At 43.6% G+C, this 16,592-nt stretch overlaps 1 protein-coding gene across 1 annotated transcript; it reads right to left on the reverse strand.

Annotated features, from left to right (window-relative positions):
- Positions 1-15,171: 15,171 nt before the first annotated feature.
- Positions 15,172-15,874, reverse strand: LOC147452399 (uncharacterized). The gene has a single exon (XM_086518937.1). It carries the CDS (start codon positions 15,853-15,855, stop codon positions 15,283-15,285), a length of 573 nt encoding a protein of 190 aa, XP_086375063.1. The 5' UTR covers positions 15,856-15,874; the 3' UTR covers positions 15,172-15,282.
- Positions 15,875-16,592: the final 718 nt, after the last annotated feature.

Raw genomic sequence — 16,592 nt, forward strand, 5'->3', positions numbered from 1 at the left:
GAGTGAAGCGACAAAGCCCTCTTTTAGTGTGCAATTAGAGAAGGATATATGGTGGCTTGGTGCAATTAAAGTTCCGAAAGAGACACATGAAGTCCTTGCATGGATTTTTAGTAGAATCCCATGGGTTACAGAGGTCATTAAAGCTCAAATAAACGGCGAGAATCTCATGGTTCGAGGGCGTGGGGAGTTTGATGTTGAATGGAATTTAGGTGGTGATCTAAAGACCATAAAGTGCATGCTTGGATGCAAACAAGGTGCAAATTCTTTACTTCCTTGCCCATTTTGTGTGAAAGGGCACAAGACAAGTCGAGCAACTCAAGTGGAAGGTCAGGACGAAGATAATGATGATCATATAAATAGGGAGTGGCAAACTTCGGTTCTTTCATGTGATATGCTAGAGGTTCCCAATAGGGATAGAAAAGATCTTGGGTGGAACCACATAATTCCCTTCTCCCTCAACAATGTTTAGTTTTGTACATTGCATGCGTTTATGCAAATATTTGATAGGATGCTAAAGCATCACATTGATTATGCTTTTACAATGAAGCCCCTTCAACGGTCAAAATAATCCTTGCAGGGGGTGGAGATGCTCCTTAATGAGATTGGATGTCACCGATCAAGGGTGAACATTGTAGCAGAGAATTGTAGGGAGAAGACATATATGAGGTGGCACAGAGGTTTCCATGAATGGAGCCAAGGCACGTCAATTTTTCAAGAAGATGTCAAAGTCTCCAATGCAGGTACCCAAGGCAAGTGTCGATCTAGCAAGTGAGAAGCGGTGGGAGTTGTGGAAATATTTGTGTTCATGCACGATGGACCAAGATCCCAATGTGGAGGTTTCTAACCAACGCAAGCTAGTATGGTCATCCTTTCAAAAGGTTGTGCAATTGATGAATCTTTCAAGCACCATCGTTGAGGAGCGAGAGGAGTTCAAAAAGGTACTTTATAAGTTCACAAAGGCTGCTAAGGACGGATGGTCTGAAAGCAAGATTACACACTACACGGTTTGTTTTAACGGACTTAATAGATATGCAATATTTGAAAATGCAACTTTTCTATTGGCTTATCTCTTTTTTGGTTGTTTTAGCACATTCTCTATGCGCATGGTGCATACTTCATGGACCGCTATGGTTCGCTTGATATATGGAGTACACAAGGCATGGAGAAGTCCCACTATCGAGAAAAAGGAGTCTACTTCAAGAATACTCGGCATGGTGGTGGTGGTTCACACTCCAACTACCTCCAAGAGATGTTTAACTGGTTTTTTAGGCACACCTTTGGGAGAACTCACACTATCGAGAAGGCAAGAGAGTCGATGTTAGCAAAGCAGTTACGCAAGGCCTCCCGTATTGCAGCATTTGAGAAGTGGAAATCCTCGCAAGCGGCCCTGGGCCATGAGGCTTGGCGTGTAACTAAATATCGAAAAGGCAGCGTTTGGGTGTCGCGTCAGCCATCCGCATGATCCAGGTTTACTTGTTGAGTTCAATTGGTTTATTTGAGTTTCACTTAATTGGCCGCATAGTGTGAAAGGGCCCAAATCCCAAAAACCCCTGTTTAAAGGTTGAAGGCGCTCATTTTGTCATTTTCCATACTAGGTGCTACCATGGCAAGAACAAAACAAATGGCAAGGATTGCATATCCAGAGGGCCCGGATGGCCAATGAATCCAAGCTACAACAACAGAAGCTGGAACTTCACAAGCTCAAGGTGAGGTCCACAGAGAAGAAGCTGGAGCTTCAAATCAACATGGTCAGTCCTCTACAACAAAAAAAGAGAGAAGGAAGCATCGCCTTGTTTTCTATTCATTGGACTCCAACGATTTTGAGGGCAACACGGCGGATGAGAGCGACCAAGGCAAAGAAACAAACAACCAAAAGCAGCCATCAGAAGGCCCCAAAGAGACGCAAATGGATGAAGATCCCCCATGGGTTGGCGTCAAAATACAAACTTATGCCGCTCACATCTCTATTGGGGGTAAGACACTCCCTAAAGGGAGTGGACCCACACCATCACATCCGCTCAATAGTGAAGAGCCCGCTCAATAGTGAAGAGCACGAATCCGATGAAGAGTGGGTGGAATCGGATTATGAGGTGTTGGAGGTGCCTGTGCGGCCGAAAAAGAGAAAAAGCATTGTCTACAAGAAGAGGAAGCAAGCTACCCCAACTTGTGCAACAAATGCACCTCCCCGTCGACCTCAGAAGGTGCAAAAGCACAGCCGTGCTTTTGCGGAGATTCGCCACTATCAGAAGAGCACCGAGCTCTTGATTCAGAGGGCCCCTTTTGCAAGGCTTTGCAGGGAGGTTTTGCAAATGTACAACACCGAGTTTCGGATGGGCGCCGTGGCCATAGAGGCAGTCCAAGAGGCAGCAAAGCAATATCTAACTAGCATATTCGAGGATGCGAACCTATGTGCCATCCATGCAAAGCGTGTAACGATTATGCCCAAGGATATGCAGCTTGTTCGCCGTTTGCGCCATGAGCAATAGCTTGTAATTAGTCATCAAACCTTTTTTGTATTTATGAAAATTCCAAGATTGGGAAGAATTTGAATATAAGCGTCTTTTGATTGTATACCCCACTCTTTGTGCATTGTATTGCTTTAATTGTGTACCATGCGATGTAGCAATGGTCCATGTTTTGTCTACCTTCTTTTGTATGTATGTAGCTTAAATTTTGGCATTGGAAAAACTTGCCTACGTTAAGCACCTTGGCTAAGTCAAGCATGCACTTCCTGATGCATCCATGCTATGTGAAGCATTGAAGCAAGGGCAATATCCCTAATGCATGGTAAAAGTTTCTGGAAAGCCTTGGAAAGTGCTTGGAAATGCCCCCAAAGTGGCTGCCACAAGGGCGCGCATTTGGTGCTTCCAAAGGCAGATGGATGGACAAAATGCATGCCCTTGTGGTAGCCACTCTTAGGGCATTCCAAGCCCTTTCCAAGGCTTTCCGAAAACTTACCAAGCATTAGGGATATTTCCCTTGCTTGAATGCTTCACATAGCATGGATGCACCAGGAAGTGCATGCCCCACTAAGTCCATGTAGCATAGATTTTTTGAAGCATGGTTCTCTCTTGTGTTTGGGTTTTGCAACTGTAAATCTTCTGGGTATTGATAAGCCTTTATAAGGGCTTGAATTTCTCCAAAATGGGCTGCCACAAGGGCGCGCATTTTCCCCTTCCATATGTTGATGGAAGACCCAAATGCGCGCCCTTGTGGCAGACCATTTTGGGGCCTCCCAAGCTCTTTAGTAGGCATATCAATAACTTTGGAAGCCAAACATATAACAAAGTAGGCATATCAATAATTTTGGGGCCTCCCAAGCCCTTTAGTAGGCATATCAATAATTTTGGTGCTTCTCATAAAGACATTGGAAGCCAAACATATAACAAATTCAAAAGCTTGCAAGTAAGAGAGAGTCATAGACACCAAAAAGTAGTTTCATTAAGGAAATCAACGCTTTACATGATATCCGGCTTTTGCTTTAGGATCTTTCGAATTACATTTTTCTGGCGCTTGGCCTTTTGGGATGGCTCCCTGTTAAGCAAAGTGGTTGTAATTTCTTGGGTGTCATTAACCCCTACAGCTTGGTTCATGCCGACATGGGTGATAAGGTGCCCGCAAAAGTTGATGCCGAAAGTGGATATTGCAAAATCTTTCTTTACAAGCACTACAAGCTTGGCCGATTGGGCAAGGGTTGTTAAGCACAATGCCTTGGAGAGTGAACGGAGGGCAGAGTGAACGGAGGGCAAAAATGTTGTAGCGTCCATTGGGGGAGTAGTCGGCATGCACAAACACCACGTCACCAGTCGAAAGTGTGCCGAGGTAGTGAGCAAGTGCCACTTGAGGTCCGAACGGCGTCCTCCTCCCCCCTGACCGTTGCGCCAAGGCGTCAACCTCCAAAACATCCTGCAAAACATAGGTTTTGTGAGAAATATGGCAAAACATTAGTTATAACATTAACAAAATCATTTGTAACAATCAAATTTAAGTGAGCATATATACCTCTTGTCTATGATCCTCCTCATCAGCATCTGGGTGCAAGTAAAGATCCACACTTGACTTCCTCTTTGGATCAAGAAAAACAGGTGTTGTAGCAGGTGATGGTGAATCCACTCTTGTGCGTTTAGCCAAACACATGGATTACACGGCCACAAACTCCTCCTCAGAGACCTTGGCCTGTTCGGCCGCTGCCACCTCGGCTTGTGCGATTGCCACTGTGTCCCCGCCACAGTATTCCCTATGGGCATTAGGAGATCATCGTCATGGGAGGTGGTGGTATCAACCTCAAACTTGCGATGGGCATTGAGGATGGCGAAACACTCATCCATGAGAAGCTCAAAGGATTTCTCCAGATCACACAAAAAAACAAACTCCTCCCCACCCACCACAATGGAGGAGAAACGGGTAATCTCTACCTCAGGGATGGCATCCCGAGTGCTGGTTCCTTCTGGGGGCCCTGAGGACGAACCAACAGATGGAGAGGCCTCCAAGAGGCCTTGAATCCCTATAGGGTAGGTCAAGGCAAGCGTCCTCTCCTCTGAGAATGTGTCAATGGGTGCAGGCTTGGGGTCCTTCACATCAGCCAGGACCCCGCCGATCTGCAAGTGTGGTAGGTGACTACGTCAGGGCCTGCTGGGCACTCGTGAAGGAGAAAGATCATTATGGCCAAGACAGAGAAAAAAGTGTTTTCGATCTTCCCCTTACGCATTGCTCGCACATCATCATCTTCAAGCCGCACATATTGTCCGACGCGTTGTGCTATGGTGGCAAAGCGTGCAAGCCGCTAATGAAATGGCCTGTCCCCTTTGTAGATGTGGTGCAGAAGGCCCTCAGGGACCCATTGCCCTTTCTGGTTTGGTAACTCAACAATGAATCTCTCCATGCACGTGGAAATGTATGAAGTGATGTGCTCAAGAGATTGAGAGTGGAGGGTCAAGGTGGTTTCCAAATCGGGTTGGGTTGTGAAAAATGCATGAAGCTCAGGGCGATTTGCATGCCCATCCTCACTAAGGAATGCATCTAAAGCACTAGTTGTAGCCATACTTTCTCTTTGCGTAACTGGGTATCCTAGGTCTCTCTGCAATGCTAGGATGAAAATGGTAAAATGAGGAGGTGGTCTCCCTTTTATAGACATATTCCATCTCGAAAAAAATTAAAAATATGCGTTTTTAAAAAAAAATTACGCAACACCTTAAAACTCAAGTACAACACCCTAAAAATTTTTAAAATCTTTAATAAAATATCCAATATATAAAAGTGTAAAGTTACAAGCCAATTCACTTAGACAAGATGACTTTGTCTATAGCCCAATCTTTGTAAACAAGCATAGTGCCCTCCATCTGCCTTCCAATCTACACAACCAAAAAATGGGCAATCAAGATACAAATACCCAGAAAAATTAAGAAAAGGTAGCTAATCAAGCACAAAAAAAACCTTGCGTTGTTCCAGTTTGAAACTTGCATTACCGACATTCTAGAATCATTGTGACAAAATGTTCCCGAAGATTGGCAAGAGTCAATGCGGGTTCACTGCAACCACCTCCACCTCATTATTGGGAATGCAGACACGAATTTCAAAGGATTGAACCTCTTTGGCCGTCAGCTGCAAGGGTATCCATTTGCCACGTTTGTGCATCCACCTTTCGTAGCTAACCGTGCAAACAAGGTGCACCTAGTGCCTTCAAATATCGAAGGCAAAGCTGTGTGGGGGACACATTGCACTTGTAACGGTCACCATCATGCAAACCGTCAACATATCCCCACACCTAGAATGGTATCCATTGCATCTATGTCAACTTCTTTGCAAACAAACATTGTCGTTGTTTCCACAATCGGCAGAGAGCGGAATGCATGCACAAACAAATTGAATTCCAATAGTCTTCCCTTCCAATGGTGTTCCAATATGCCTCGACATCGTACGCGATGAGGTCCAACACTGGACGGTTGCATGTAGACCCATGAACCCTTCTTGAATACCTGTGGGATCCATCCTCGCTCTGAATTTTTTATGTTGTGCAACACAATCTCCTGTATCTCTGGTTTGGGCCGTCTATGCGTGTTAGCGGTGGACATGCTTGGGAAGTTGGGCTTAGGAAGGGATTGGGAATGGGTGGGAGGAAGGTGAGGGAGAGAAGTGGGCAAGACTGTGGGCTATTGTGTGTGGGTATTGTGGAGAGAGAATGAGGAGATGAGGGGAGGGCGAGGTGAGTTGCCTATGGTGGCTTTGACAGTAGAGATAGAGAAAGAGGGGAGGAGTGAGAGGTAGAGAGGATAGTGGTGAGCTATGGGCTATGGGATATGGGACTGTAGAGGGTTGATGGAAGTGTGAGATAAGGGGGAACTATGGAGAGAGGAAGAGAGTGGCGAAAAGCTTTTGGCTATGGCTGCCTTCACTGTAGAGAGAGAATGGGAGGAGGGAGAATGTGGGAGAGAAAAGTAGCGATAGAGGGAGAGAAAAGTGGATTTTGGGGGGGGGGGATTTGACTTTTTGAAGTTAGTATATGTTTTGGGACATTTTTGGAGGCAAATGAGTCAATTTTGACACTTTTAAAAAAATATTATTATTTTTTTGTTTTTAAGCCTGCGCTTTTTTTTTTGGGGGGTCCCTCCCTCTTTTATGACACATCTTTCCCCCTTTTACCCCCCCCCCCCCCCCCCCCCCTCCCCCCCCCGGCCCCAGCCTCCCTCCCCCCACTCTCTAAGAACCAAGCATTGAAGAGGGAGACAATTAGGCTGCACCCCTACCATTCCTCCCCCTCTAGATGATATCCCAAGAGCCCTCTCATTGGTTCTCCCTTAAGCCTTCACTAATCAAAAAGGCCCAAGGAGAGTCCATATTTTTCATAATGTTGTTTTTCCATTTGCTTTGGACAATATTGTCTATTTTGCAAAGCAAAAAGATTTGATAATTTCATTTAAAGAAGGCTTCTAACGCGTGCCACAATACTTACCATTGACTTGATCTCACGGGCATTGGCACAATAGTTTTGGGAATATCACCTCACAGAATCCCTACGAGTATTGATTGTGCAAGGCACTTACGATTTGGGCTTTTACGTTTGAGGACGTCACTGTCGCCAAGGGTTTCCAATTCTGCATGCAAGGCATGGTAGCTCGGTGGAACGAATTCCATCATGGACATGACACGTTATGGATTGTTTAACATGATTGTTTTTGGTTGCTGACAACAACACTAAAAGGAACCTAAATCTAGGACCTAACTCACAGGCCAAGTGCCATATTTAAGTCTTCCTTGTACAGTCACAACCCCTACAAGGTAGGTTGATCAGGATGTGTTTGTGTTTTTTTGTTACCTCTCTCGATGAGAGAGTCATACGAGAAAACTATGGAATGCTTATAGGATCAATTGCAAGTCAGGCATAAGATGCATAAGAGCACATAGATTGGGTACACTCTACAAAACTTAAGGGAAGTTCCTTAGCCCTGCATGTTCTCTCTCTTTCTTATTTCTCTCAAAGAATAATGAAAAATTTCTAAGAAGATTTTGAACATGTTTGTTTAGGAGTCAGCCTGAGCCAAGGTGCTCTAACTCTGAGCTAGAAATAGGGCAAGACGCCATCTAAATTAGTCTTCATCGGTTCATTGATTGAACACCAATTGACATAAGGGCTATGAGCCACACATGCTGGCTAAGAGTCATTGTCAGATCTTGGGTAAGACCCAACGGTTGGCATTCCTTTGGTGATTATTCTTAAGATCGAACATATCTGCCCAGTGGAGTACACATCGAACACATCGACGTTACTGGACAAGCAAGAGTCTTGTCATTACGGATGTTTAGGGTGTCATTTTTGCATTACATGTTTTTAGTGCGATGCTCAAGTTGAGTTTTTGATAATCTTAAACTCAGGTCAGCTAATCTATACCATGGAATCTAGAGACAACAAACAGTTTAGGCAGCATGGCTGTTCATACGAGCTAGGTATCTCACTTGTGTGGATCTCTTGCTCTCTCTATAGCACTACGAGTGTCTATGGCATCATAGTTTTGGGGTACGACCTAGCGGGTGTTTACTAAATCACCCCATAGGCATTGAGGATCACAGATTGATCTATCCCATTTGTACTTTCAAGGAAAGAAGTCCGCAATCTAGCAGGGGGTAGTGGAAAAATTCAACTTTTCAAGTTGATTCCAATCATTTTTATACACGGTCGACTATGTTGGTTACCGTTACTTGCTATTTGAGCAGACTCCATAAAGGGTCTTACCAAGGGGTTTGACTATGTAGATTATAACCAATGGGTTTGGATTGCAAAGGCAACACCCAGGGTTTCCAGTGCAATGTTGCTTGGTTTTTTCACAGGTGGGCGACGTGCTCCTCTGCATTTGAATACAGGTAAGTGAACATTAAGTTCAACTCTTCAGGTACACATCTATTGATTTGGTGTATTCCATTTTTTAGTATGTTTTGCTTGAGTTTTTTAAGTTGTATGAATACGCTTGAATGTTTCAGAGACATGCCAAGGGCATGTCGAAACAAAGCATTTTGGGCCATCGTGTCCCATATATTTTTCTGCATTATGCTGTTATGAATCCATGTGTAGGGTTCGATTTGGCACATGTTGTCACATGGGATACAACATGGTCTAGGAACTCAAGGAGTTCGGTTTAGCTAGTGTGGAGCAATGATAATGAGGGTCCCTCTCACTCACGTCGCAGAGTGTTTGCAATTACCTCCACATACAAGTACATCTTGTACTTGAAAAATGTCATTTTTTCAAGTACATCTTGTACTTGAAAAATGTCCTTTTTTCCGACATCCTTATTTGAAACATATTCCACATGTGGAGAATATGAGTTTCTAGGACTGACACTGGCACCTAATTCTTAATGATGTGTCATGAAGAAGTCCCTACGTGTTGGTCGCATCCATTTATTAGACCATTTGGAGCACACTGTATCAGGAACAATTTCAGTGGCCAGAAATTGTTGGGTACTAAGTATAGACTTGTTCCCATTACAAGTGTTGTGAAACCACCTTAACAGAGGGTCGTTTCTGCATATAGACAAGTATGCTATGTTCATGAGAATGTCTCATGGTTGGTACCTAGAGGTGACTGAGCTTTCACATTCTGTTATGGTCCTACTCTTGTTGCAAGGCTTTCACGTACGTGCCGTAGAAAGTCTCGTCATGGAATTGCGGTTCGGATAAGTTTGTGTTAAATGCATGCACACTAGGTGTTATGGGCCCTAGTGTTTAACATTGATTTATTTGGAGCGGCATGCAAATTCATGGACTTTATTCTTTCTTCACCTTTTTGCACTACAAGTGCAATCTCTACTACAGATTTATGATGAGTTACACCCTGCCATACAAGGTACTGGCTTAGGATGGGTGTCTGTGGTTGGATGGTCTAAACTCTATGAGCTTACTCCAGTCCAACCCGATTTCAACCTAGTTGGTTGTCTCCATTCTATACCGAGTATATGGCTGGATACTCACTGGTTGAGTCATAGTTTATTGTCAATCATGGAAGGCTGTCTGTAAGTGGTTGGGGCAAAGTACCTCACTCTTACTGCTGCTATTCATCCCGCGCTGGATGGGTAGCTTACAAGTATTTTTCTAGTGCTAAAGGATCTGCTAAGAGCATATGTTAGCACAAAGCATTCTGAATGGGTGATTCTCTCCCTATTCAAGAATTTGCTTAGGTTTCCAACTTTGAACACCTATTGTGGTGGGGTTGGATACCGATTTAATAGTTTCATACGTCAAGGACTTAGTAGGTGTGTAGACAAAGTATGTTGGCATGTAACCTTCATTAAGGGTAAGTAGATAGTTCTGTGTGTTCCAAAATGTTTAAAAATCTGACATGAGGAAACTCCCTATTCTATACCTTAGTAACTAAGAGCTTTTCAAGACACTCACGTGAGTTAGGAATCTGGCTCACAACTTCATTTTATCCGATATTTCATGTTATCTGTCTACGTAAACTCTTACATGGGGACAACAATGTCATTGACCAACATATTTTGGTTGATTTCATTGAACCTCCTACCCAACCGCATCAACCTGCATGCATTTTAGATTATCATGATTTATGTATGCGTCATCATGTAGGTCAACACATTCTTGTACAGAGGAACGATTGACCTGACTTGAAGAAGGTGCCACTTGAGAAAACATTAGTGTTCTTAACAAGAAGTAACCCACTTTTGTTTTTGAGGATGAATACACTTCTCCAAGGGGGGAGTAATGTCAGGCCAAGGGCCACCCTGGAGGTCAAGGACCTATCCAAGGGCCGGATGCCCAATGGAGAAGGGATCCTAAGGCCAGAAGGCTATAAAAGGGAGGTTGGGCGGAGGATTCGAACATGGCAGTTCCCAGGGTTTTACATTTTTGGACCATGGGGGAATCTACTAAAAGCCTACATAACGGAAGTAGATCAAAGATCCTAATGAGAGAAGTACTTACCCTCAGTGGAGTATGACTACAATAATATTGTACATACCTTCATAGGAAAAGAAGAGAGAGAGAGAGAGAGAGAGAGAGAGAGAGAGAGAGAGAGAGAGTAAATAGAGAGAGGGAAAGAGAGGAATAGAGAGAGATAGGGGGAGAGAGAGAGAGAGAGAGAGAGAGAGAGAGACTAAATAGAGGGAAATAGAGGGAGAGAGGGAAAGGGGTAAAGAGAAAGAGAGAGAGAGAGAGAGAGAGAGAGAGAGAGAGAGAGAGAAGAAATAGAGGCAAAGAGAGAGAGAGATAGGAAAAGAAAGAGATAGGGAAAGAGAGTAAATAGAGAGATAGAAAGAGGGATATATATATATATATATATATATATATATATATATATATATATATATAAGAGAGAGAGAGAGAGAGAGAGAGAGAGAGAGAGAGAGAGAGAGAGAGAGAGTAAATAGAGAGAGGGAAAGAGAGGAATAGAGAGAGATAGGAAAAGAGGGGAAATAGAGAGAGATAGAAATAGGGAAAAAGGGAAAATAGTCAGGGATAGAAATAGAGAGAATGAGGGATAGATAAAGAGAGGGCTACATCACATATATGTATATATATTTGTGTGTACATATATATTTGTTAATGCATGTATGTAGGCACTAAGTACGAGAGCATAGCACCCGAAGGTTAGATGCTTCCTCTCGGTATAGTCCTTTTTTAATCGTGGTGTTGCGGTCATTGATCCACTCATGCATGGATTACCGTAATGTACCTTTGGTTTTACCACGGTGGAGACTGTGATGATATCTAAAGAGGTGCAATTGACCTTTGGCACTACTAGCCTCTACTTAGGTCTACTATTATGTATATGTATCTACGTATTTGTGTGCTGATATACTTGTGTACGTATTTATAGATGAGTGAGTAGGATGGAAAGCTTAATCTTATATTGCTCTTTGTAATGTAGATGTCTGATGAGAGACCAACTAGTGGAGAGCAGCCAACTGGCTTTTCTTTTGGCTGGTTCACATCCTAGGTGGGCTCCCACCCGAGGTGGACATCGCCTCTAGTGGACTCGAGTTTTGAGTCGGTGAGAATAAGCAAAGAAATAAAGAATGTTTCTGGCTAGTTAACCCTAAACCATGAGTGTCATATGTTTATTTTTGTTATTTGTAGGCATGGCCATCCTACACCTACCCTTCTCTGGTTCCTCCACCGGGCGTAGATCCAGACCTACAACCGGCTCTCTCTTTGTGAGACCAATACCTCCAAGAGACAGAGAATTTGTTTGGTCGCTACAATCCACAGTAGCTTGCGACCTACGATATTTCACCACCACTGACTACACCATGGGGGAGTCAGGGAGGGACTCCTTACCTACAGAGCCTCGCACCGACAACCCCTCAGTCTACAACCCCTTCCTATCGTCCTACTCCCATTCCATCGCAGGGTCCTATTCCGCTTACATCGCAGGGTCCCACTCCCATGGCATCACAGGGTCCTACGCCACTCCATTTCACTCTAACTTCGTAAGAACATCGTCGATGGACTTCCTATGGGGCAGCGCACGTCGACGCGCATCTCAGGGCAGTGAGCACCGTGAGAGACGAAGCGGCAGCGGATCTTGTGGTTTCGCATGTTTTGGTAGTGGCGGGGAAATGGAGTCCCCACTTTCAGAGCGTGCCATCCCTGACCCAGAGGACGAGGATATCGACGCACCCGTGCCAAACACGCATGGGCGCTACTACTACAGGGTTAAATATGGAGGGGAGGTGGACTTCGGCAGAACACAAGGCAGGGCATTTCGACGCCATCTACAAATTCTTATACATTCAACGTATAAGAAATGTTTTATGAAGTTTAGAGACCAACTACCCGATGATGCACGGTACATTGAGGACGCTCTGTTAGCTAGATTTCCAAACGTCCCCGATCAACATTTTTCACAACAATGATTGGAGAGCTACATAAAGAAATTTCTGAAAAACAAGCAGTCCAGTGTGCGACGCGCAGCAGCCAACTAGGTCAGAGATCCAAACAAGAGTTACCGCGGTGGCAACATGGCAAACGCGGAGTGGGAGTAGGCAATTCAAGAAAAGAGCGATCAAGCTGCGCGACGGGCTCATCATACAAACAACAATGCGAGGCTCGCGCAAAAAAAAAACTCCCACGCACTATGGCTCAGGAAGCAAGGGAGTTTGGAAGGATAAATATGTAAGATTAATTGAATTATAACGTTGATCGATGATTATAAAGATTGTAGTTAATGATTTGGTATTGTTATTGCTAACTTAGGAAAATATCACTCTCTCTCGACCAACCAGAGAGATGGTCAAGTATCGAGAACGACATACAAAATTTGATACTTGGCGATGGTTGTTCGAAAACAACCACATCTCTCGCGAGCAATTCGACGCGGCGGTTAGATCACTACAAGCGGTAAGTTTAAACAAGTAATTTTGTATCAATTTTTTTGAGCTGTTGATAATTGTTTAATTTGGTTTGGGTTTATGTAGAGTCAAAGTGATCAAACATACGTGCCTCTGGATGACGACAGGATAGAGGAGGATTAAAGATAGAAAAATATTTTGTCCAAACTTTCGTAAAGTCTCAATGTGGCACAATGTAAATACAACTATTTACTTTTTACTGTAACTTTTTTAAGTAGTTGATCTTCTGCATTTTAAATTGTCAAGGTAAAGTAAATTCAATTTCAATTCTTTGGTATTTTTTATACTCTTCCAAGAAACAATTGATGTTTCATTGTTTTATGCAGGTCAAAAATAAAGGTGCTCATTTGGACCACCCAAAATTTCGTGGCCCAAATGAGCACCTTTATTTTTGAATTGGCGTGTAGCGGCAATAAGCGCTGTAATATATGTGGCAACTAACACGGTAATAGCAACGGGTATATTGTCGCGACTATTACCGCGTTTATTGCTGAGAAACCACTACCGCGTCCATAGCCGCGGTTATTGCCGCTCCCATAAAATTTTCTCTCCTTTTTTCTTTGTTTTTTTGCGGCTATGCATGCTCAACATCTCTTCAGAGCTCATTACCACCACTATGTAAACCCTTATATAATATGCGATGAATATAAGGATGAAGTAGTTGGGTGAAATGCGTGCGGTGTTCGGGAGAAGAGTGTGAGCCTCTTTTGTTTTGTGCAGGTTGTCCACATTGGGCCACAATGTGTGTCCTACTTGTGGACCATCATTCGTGACAGAGAAAATGGATGTGTTGGGAAAGCTACTCTATTCAAATAACCATAGTTTCATGTCTCAATTCCAATTTTTGGTCCATATTTAAAGAAAACAGCGAGGAACAATAATGATAGAGGTAACCATAATGACAATACACGCATAAGAGCAAAAGCGTAGCAATAAATGCGATAAAATTTTATTTGTGGTAAAATTCCTTTCCATCTCGCTCTCTCCTCTTTCGACACCCTATTTTGAACTTTTTTTACAAAACATGGTAAATGACTACGAAAAAAGTGCTAAAAGTTTTATAGTGCATGAATATGATTGTAAGGTCTCTTATAACTCATCAAATTGTTTTTGTTTAAATATCAAAGTAAAAGAGCACCAAAGAGAAATATAAATCTTAAGTCTTTAAATGTGATTGTAACATTTTTCTATTAACTCATCAATGTGCCCACGATTTTTGAAAAAAAAACCGTGGCGAACCTTGGCAAATGCAGGCAGGAAAAGCAGGTTGGGGCGTGGAGGTCCCAACGCTTGGGGGGAGAGAGAGAGAGAGAGAGAGAGAGAGAGAGAGAGGGGACATGAGATGCGAGGGCGATCGTTGGGGCTCTGCAAGGAGATCTCAATGCGACTATTGGGGCGTAGAGATAAACAAATTTTTTAAATTTGTGAGAAGTTTAAGTCGACTGGATGTAGAGTTGGTTACAAGAGCTGATAATGAGACATTCAATCAAACATGATGAGCTCAAATCCCTCAACCACCTTTTGCTAGGGATGATAGAGATCTCAAAAATCTTACATCCTAGCATTGGGATTTGAAGGAAGGGATTGCAAGGGGTATCGCATGAGGTAATGAATATAATAAAAGATGGGAGTACATGAGAAACAAGTAAATTGAGTGTTTGATCCCAAATAAAGAAATTATGTGTTTAACTCAAAGCCAAAATGGAAGGTCAAGAGAAATTTAATGTAAGTTTTTGAATATGATAGTAAACGCAGTCTTTTGTAACATTTGACTTATTTATAAAATGGAAAGTCAATGAGCTTTGAATCACAAGCAGTGCTCGGAAAAAAACTTTCCAAGAACTTGGCAAACCTACATATGTGAAACAAAAGAGGTAAAAATAGAGAAAATATGAAGGTTTTTGCACCAAAATAAACTAATCTAAAAAAAAATGATGGTAGGTTCTCTCACCTTCAAACATAAAATTTAAAATTTATAGGTGGGATTAACAGTAAACCTAGGTAACATTAGTATCATTGCACTATTGAATGTTTAGTGGAGAACATGTTTGAGAGAGTTTCTCAAAAGCACAATTGAATCATCGAATTCCTCAGTTTTGATAATTTTGATTATCGATATATCAGATGTTCAAAGTTCTAAACATGAAAAAAGTAAATTAGCTATCCGAGAAAATTAAATGCTATTTTGGTGAAAACTAGCTTAGTACTAAACAGATATAAAAATGTCCAAATTATCACAAGCAATATTGTTGATATTCTCTCTCTCTATAGAAAATTAGAAAGGGAGGAAACAAGAAGCAGATAAACAGAATAAGACCAAAGACCAATTTATTTAATATTATGGAAATGTCACTGTGTACATGTAAGTAGCAACTTCTCAAATGGGGTGACTAATGACAGATAGGGACAAGCTAAATCAGCTCTAACAAGAAGCCTTGCAGCCGCTGAAGCAATCGTAGGAGCAGGCCAACGCTTTAGACGCAGCAAATCCACCACCGCCACCGCCACCGCCACCTCCTCCTCCGCCCCCTCCTCCGCCTCCACCACCTCCACCTCCGCCTCCACCTCCTCCGCCTCCGCCGCCTCCTCTGCCATACCCAGGCCCGTACCCGCGACCATACCCATATCCTCGACCGTACCCGTACCCGCGCCCGTAACCACGCCCGTAGCCACCTCCGTAGAAGGCCTGCACACACGCAGTTGGGCACTGCAGCCGAGAGTTGGCGCAGGTGCCGCCCACGCTAGCCTTGCATACGGCGTGCTCAGAGAGCAGCTTACTTGACTTCTGCGCCTCGCTGGTGCCCTCCACGTGGCTGGCTACCTCTTGAAACACGTCGAAGCTGTCGAAGCTGGCAGCTGGCTTCAGACTCTCCGCTTGAAGCTCAGCATGCACAACAAGAGCAGACAGAAGCAGCAGGAGAGCGCCCAGCGCCGAGAGGAAGTGATGATGAGAAATTCCTGAAGAAGAACCCATGGTTATGAGAACGAGAGACATATGGAAGGGGGAGGAGTGTGCAGTTTATAAAGGCTACGGGCATGCAGCGGGGTGCATGAAGTGTCGGCAAACGAGGAGGGTAAGGCATGTGAGAGGCTGAGAGCAGTGAAGGATGGCGACGACTCGACGAATCGGTAGGTGAAGCCCTGGGCCTAGGTCCCCTCTAGTCAACCTTTCGGGCCTACAGGTAATAAAACCGAACGGCGCCTGTAGTGCTGCACTCAGCACTGTACTTGAGCCTTGTCCTGGGCATCGGGCTGATAACAGTTGTATCCTAGGCTGCCTATTGGTGGTGCTGCCACCTTGACCTGCTCAGTGTTCACGCGCTTCCAACACCTAATCCGTTTGTCGTCATCGTACTTTATGGTACCACCGTCCACGGCGCGCACTATGGACATTTTCAGAACAGACTCCAGAATTCCACGAAAAAAAAACAAGGGAAAATTACCAAAATACCCCTCTAATTTGTGGAAATTCCAAAAATACCCTTCATATTTCGTCAAAAATTCCCAAAATGCCCTTTTTCCAAAATCTACTATAGCATAATATGGCGAAAGGGGGAGCCCTTTACACGTGTCGCAATCTGCGAAGGCTAAAGTCCAAAACAAAAACAAACCTCTTTGCACACGATAAAGAGGGAGAGAGGGGGAGAGAGAAAGGCCGCCCGAACTAGTTCCGAAAATACCCCTGGTTGTGAGAGTAAATTCATCCAAAGATTAAAAAATATGTAGCTTTTC

Source organism: Adiantum capillus-veneris, chromosome 8, assembly GCF_014529385.1.
Source record: "Adiantum capillus-veneris isolate H3 chromosome 8, ASM1452938v2, whole genome shotgun sequence".
Classification (NCBI taxonomy): Eukaryota; Viridiplantae; Streptophyta; class Polypodiopsida; order Polypodiales; family Pteridaceae; genus Adiantum; species Adiantum capillus-veneris.

What these genes read in the sequence shown, in the direction of transcription:
- LOC147452399 (XM_086518937.1), bottom strand. Translation starts at nt 15,855, where the DNA reads ATGTCTCTCGTTCTCATAACCATGGGTTCTTCTTCAGGAATTTCTCAT.